Here is a 5,461-nt window from a genome sequence, read left to right on the forward strand (position 1 = left end):
ATCAACTTTTTGATGATATTCTAATTATATGACCAGCACCTGTATATTGTCAGAAGACGTGCCGACCACGTAGCCAGTAATTGTTCTCTCCTCTTCCTCCCGTCCAGCCTCCACGTCTCGCTCAGCACCCAGGGTCAGACCATGCTGTCGGCGCTGGTCTTCAGCACACTGCTGTGGCTCTCCCTCATCCTGGCGCTCCGGTTCTGCCTCAAGCTGCTCCTCTCGTACCACCAGTGGATGTTCGAGCAGCACGGCCGGGTTTCCAACACCACCAAAGTCTGGGTGGTAAGCCATGCCTCTCCTCGGTTATCACAGATCCATAGTGGCTGCTGCAACGGCACGGGATGCTTTAAAGAAAGACCGTTTACAGACCTATAATCGTCTTATTCTTACTTTTAATCCCAGTAAAATATGTAGACATTGTGAACACTGGTTTGGAACGTGACGATCGCCACGGACCCTTTTACAGGGGAGAACATTTTCCAAGGACCCCATCTCAATCGTGACACCCATAAAGCATACGCTCACTACCTTTCGTACTCTCGGATGCTATTGGAAGTAATTGTATTCTCAAACCTTTCAACCTAAATACGTCAGACCTCATTCAAAGCAGTAAAATGAACCAAATTTCACTTTGAATCCTGTTAAGATGAGATGAGATCATCCTTTCATTTGGACTACACTTACAGCATTTAAAGCCCACATTCAGAGTACAGACAGTAGCAAGACTGACATAGTCCTGATAAATCCCGGTCTTTGAACTTTACACTTACTGACTTTCAGTAAGTTCTTCAACTGGACTATAAGTAACGTATTGCTGTGTGATACAATCATATCAGAGTTTCTATTGGCCCAAAGCTAACACAGGTGGGACTAATGTACACAGTTTTTTTTTTTTTTTTTTTTTTTAAAAGCATGTGCCCTTTTTGTAATGACGGCGCACAATTTTATCATTTATAGCAAATTTATGTCGCGCTCATTCAGATGATTTGTTAAATTCCCCCTTTTGTTTACCTGCCTGGTTGATGGCGGGTGCTAAGTGTAGCTAGCGACGGAGAGCGAGCTTTACCCAGCACACTGTTCGGCTGTGTAGCGGTCCCCTCTAAATACACTAAACCGTGTGCACATAGCGCACTACTAATACATGTGTCCCGTAGATCGCCACATAGACCAGGCGCTCCTTCCCTTTCAGTTACACACGTTACGTCTGTTATATGTTGAAGTGTCTCTAGAGTTCTCACCTCCTCCTGTCCCCCCCCCCAGACTCTGCTGAGTTTACTGTCGAGCAGGAAGCCTCTGCTGTACAGCTACCAAACCTCTCTGCCTCATCTGCCTGTTCCTTCCATCAAAGACACAGTGAGCCGGGTGAGCTGACACACACACGCGCACACACACACACACACGTACGTGAACACACCTGTGGACACACCTGGACACATTTCCTGGGCACACACTTGTACACAGGAAACAGTGTCTATGTACATATAATGGTTTAGTTAAAGAATTACATTTCAGATGAGATCAATTTGATGATAATTTCATAAGCACAAAACCATATTGTGACTGATGTTGTTTTCTCTCTCTCAGTATCTGAAGTCGGCGCGTCCTCTCTTGACCGATCCGGAGTTCAAACGCATGACTGAGCTGGCCGACCAGTTCGAGTCCAACCTGGGAAACCGTCTGCAGCGCTACCTGAAACTCAAAGCTCTGTGGGCCACCAACTATGTGAGTGCAGTTGGCTCAAACGACGAGTCTAATGATCAATCCGTTGATCGGTTGATGGCCATCTACTGTTGTCCCTCATACAACCTCACTTCAAGAAACATCCAACGTAACCCTTTAAACTCAGAAAAGCTGTTTTTCAACATGTGCACAACAGCAACAGTTTTCTGGCTGGGTGCTCCTCCTCGGGTTTTAGTGCCTTGTTTTGTGCACACATGAGCATCTTGAAATGTTTAGCTCCTTCCTGCATTAAAATGTTTCCCTCTTGTTTTCTTTCAACTCTGTAATCCTGTATTCCATAGCATCGTTGTACAAACTGTTCTGGTCAGACTTCTAATAGAGGTCCACACTCCCTGATGCAACATCACTATTAAAATAATAATACACAAAGTGCTTCACAATGGGGGAATATAGACATGGAATGAACATAAACCAGGGAAAGTGAGATCAATTGAATACATAGAATGCAAAACATGAGATGGAAAATATGAATTAAAAATAATAAAATCAGTACCCATATTTGCAGCATGCACATATACATCAATAAACACAGCAGCAAATGTCCCCGTGGTGGAGTTTCTAAAGCTTTTAAGACAAAAACTTCTTTCTCCTCGAGTACCAAAAGATAACCTGGAAGTTCGACCTTTTCCCACTTAAATAAAAGGTCACTTTGTCTGCTCTGCAGGTGACTGATCTTCTGGGCAGCTTTGGTGTTTTCGATGTTAAGCACGCGGTACAAAGTGTACAGAGTGATTTTGTTTTGTTTGTCCTGTTTTTATTGTGAGCGATCAACTTGTAATGTGCTGCTGTGGTTCCAGGTGAGCGACTGGTGGGAGGAATACATCTACTTGAGGGGCCGAAGTCCCATCATGGTCAACAGCAACTACTATGGCATGGTAACCAGCTGCCTTTTCCTAAATATTAGAGCTTAGAGAAATACTCTTCCTCCATGTCTTTAAAAGCATTCATCTTGAGAGACTTTTTTTTAAAATTTATTCCAACATCCTGTGTGCGTCCTTTCCAGGACTTCATGTACGTGACCCCGACCTCTGTGCAGTCGGCCAGAGCGGGCAACATCATCACTGCCCTGCTGCTCTACCGCCGCAAGGTCAACCGGGAGGAACTCAAACCGGTAAGGCCGCGTGGGATTGTGCATGTGGTTTCGTGGGAAGGATGGCATGTTTGCAGGGGGTCTGGAGCGAGACAGTGTAGCCTTAACGTCTCTTATCTTAGTAATCCATCTCGATATGCGTGTTAAACACGAGAGCGAGGAGGCAGTAAGGAGACGAGCTCTCCACAAGGGATGTGGAGCAAGAAGTGCTCACTCTAAGCAGATGGACGTGACCGTATATATCTTGAGGCAATAGGTTAAAGTTTGTTCAGAGGAAGGATGATTTAAGCCACGTGTGTGGGGAGGGCAGTTGCATAAGAATCTGCTGAGTCGGTGTTTTCATGCACACACACACACACAGAGCAAAGACAAAATATCTTGGTTGCTGCACAACTTCCCATTGTTTGTTTCGATAAAGTGTGTTGTACTACAAGTATGAATTCAGCCAATAGAGACGAGCAAGAAGAAAGTTGGGGTCGGAGTGTGCATTCATTCAGTTTATTCTTCATCCAGCAGTGTTGGCCAATTATTTTGTTAAAGGATAAATTGGGTATTTCTCTCTCTTAAGTGACTAATGGGGACAACTGTTTAAAAATGTATTTTTTAATTTAAATTGGTCCAGAATTGAGCGAGAGCGCTGCAGCCACTTAACGGGGCTGCGATGTAATCCTACCGGGCAATTCCTCCCGTCAATGTGCGTCCATTTAAAGTGCTCGTTTGTGCTGCTATGGCTGTCAACACGATGGATTCTACAGAGAAATAAAACCTGTTTTCTTTCCCTTTCGCTTGATCACGACTTTTTATCCTATTGTGTCTAACGAAGTCTCGCCTCAAGGACAATTCTCGTTCTGAAATCTTGAAGAGAATAAAAGTGAGCGTTTGAGAGAGGAGTGCCGTTGTTCACCGAGTTAGTTGCGTAGCTTACCTAAAAGATCTTCAATCTCATGGCTGTATATTTAAGTGATTTTGACAATGTGGATGAGGCCTGACCCTCTCGCGAGATTTCCGAACGAGACTTCTCCTTGAGGCGAGACTTCGTAAGACACAAAAGCAAACCGACCAGATTGGGCGAAAGGTAAAGATGAGAGGTTTTATTTCTCTGTGGGGACCTGTCCATAATGTTGTCAGACACTTACAATAATTATCAAAAAATGAAACAAAAGTATTCTGAATATGTGGCCATATGCGTAAATGCCAAAGAGAATGTTATAATAACAATAGATGTGTGTTTCTCTGTGTGTCAGAGTCGTGTTCCAGGCACCGTCATCCCTCTGTGTGCCGCTCAGTGTGAGAGGATGTTCAACACAACGCGCACACCAGGAGTCGAGACTGGTAACACACACACACACACACACACACGTTAGCACACTTTACTGCTCCAGATAAGTCACACAGCTTCAAGTTTCTCAGCTGTAATCCTGCTGAAATCTCCTCTTACCTGGAAAAACCAGCTGAAGTGAAATGTACTACTGTTGGAGCAGATGATCCGATGAGCCAGAGGCATAACTCCTCTTTTCCTCCGCAGATGTGCTGCAGCACTGGCAGGACAGCGAGTTTGTGGCGGTGTACCACAAGGGCCGTTTTTTCCGCCTGTGGGTGTACCGGGCGGGCCGGCTGCTGTCTGCCAGAGAGATCGAGCACCAGATCCAGAGGATCCTGGACGACCCTTCCCCCCCGCAACCCGGAGAGGACAAACTGGGAGCTCTCACTGCTGGGGACAGGTAGGAACGCAAGAAGGAGCGGTGTATATTGGAATGTATTATTATATGTCGCATTGCGTCTCTTAACTGTATAACTTACCGGTTTATACATTAATAACTCAGTTGTAATGGCAAGAAAACGGGGTGTGTTTTTATATGTATGTTTTTTTAATTTTGAGAATGTTTTTATGCTTTTCCTTGTGCATCGGTAGGGGCATTTTTCGCTTTATTGTGTTGATGGATTTGGCTTAACTTTTAGCGAGGATGTTTATTTATTTATTTTAGATACAGACGCCCTTAAGGACAAAAATGTCCCCATTGAAACCACAGTTTCTGATCTCACGGCCATTAAAGCATAAAATCATGTATTCTAATATATCAGACCTTCAATCTACAACCCTGCTTTCAAAATTGTAGATTTTATTATTTTCCACCCGATTGAGCCATTTTCTCAGGTTTGCCCTATGGGACAAATACATGCTATTTAAAAAACAATATACCAGAATATGGCGTGAGTGCGTTTCTAATACATGACACTGTATGTACATTTTGAACACTTGATGGTGCTGCCATTTAGAACAACTATTTGACTTCTATCGATTACTCGTCTAGTCAAACATCAGTATACATGCACATTTGGGTTTTCTTGTCTAGAAACACAATTTCTTACAGTGTAACTGGGTGAAAACGTAACATTGTTTGGCCCCTGACTCGTATATGGCCCACTGTCAAATTTTGTTTTTACTCTTTTACAACAGAATTGGCCAGAGCAAATAGGATCTTGTCAATAGTTTATAGGACTATAGTGCGTCTGAGACCAGAGCACACACACCTCACACTGTGTACACATACTGTGTATATATATATATATATATATGTATGTATGTATGTATGTATGTATGTATGTATGTATGTATGTATGTATGTA

At 43.6% G+C, this 5,461-nt stretch overlaps 1 protein-coding gene across 1 annotated transcript; it reads left to right on the forward strand.

Moving 5' to 3' along the window:
• The first annotated feature begins 6 nt into the window (after positions 1-6).
• LOC116379033 (carnitine O-palmitoyltransferase 1, liver isoform-like) lies at positions 7-5,379 on the forward strand. Its single transcript, XM_031840950.1, has 7 exons — positions 7-285; positions 1,264-1,365; positions 1,588-1,725; positions 2,541-2,618; positions 2,747-2,854; positions 4,078-4,165; positions 4,359-5,379. The coding sequence occupies exons 1-7, from the start codon at positions 142-144 to the stop codon at positions 4,556-4,558; spliced, it is 858 nt and encodes a 285-aa protein (XP_031696810.1). The 5' UTR covers positions 7-141; the 3' UTR covers positions 4,559-5,379.
• Positions 5,380-5,461: the final 82 nt, after the last annotated feature.

The sequence above is a fragment of the Anarrhichthys ocellatus genome, unplaced genomic scaffold (genome assembly GCF_004355925.1).
Source record: "Anarrhichthys ocellatus isolate YVR2014 unplaced genomic scaffold, GSC_Weel_1.0 scaffold3601, whole genome shotgun sequence".
In the NCBI taxonomy this organism is placed as follows: Eukaryota; Metazoa; Chordata; class Actinopteri; order Perciformes; family Anarhichadidae; genus Anarrhichthys; species Anarrhichthys ocellatus.

Bases quoted from the DNA above. Each gene is read 5' to 3' on its own strand.
- LOC116379033 (XM_031840950.1), top strand. From the start codon at position 142: ATGCTGTCGGCGCTGGTCTTCAGCACACTGCTGTGGCTCTCCCTCATC. The intron at 2,619-2,746 runs GTAACCAGCTGC...CGTCCTTTCCAG, and splicing joins ACAGCAACTACTATGGCATG to GACTTCATGTACGTGACCCC. The intron at 2,855-4,077 runs GTAAGGCCGCGT...TCTGTGTGTCAG, and splicing joins ACCGGGAGGAACTCAAACCG to AGTCGTGTTCCAGGCACCGT.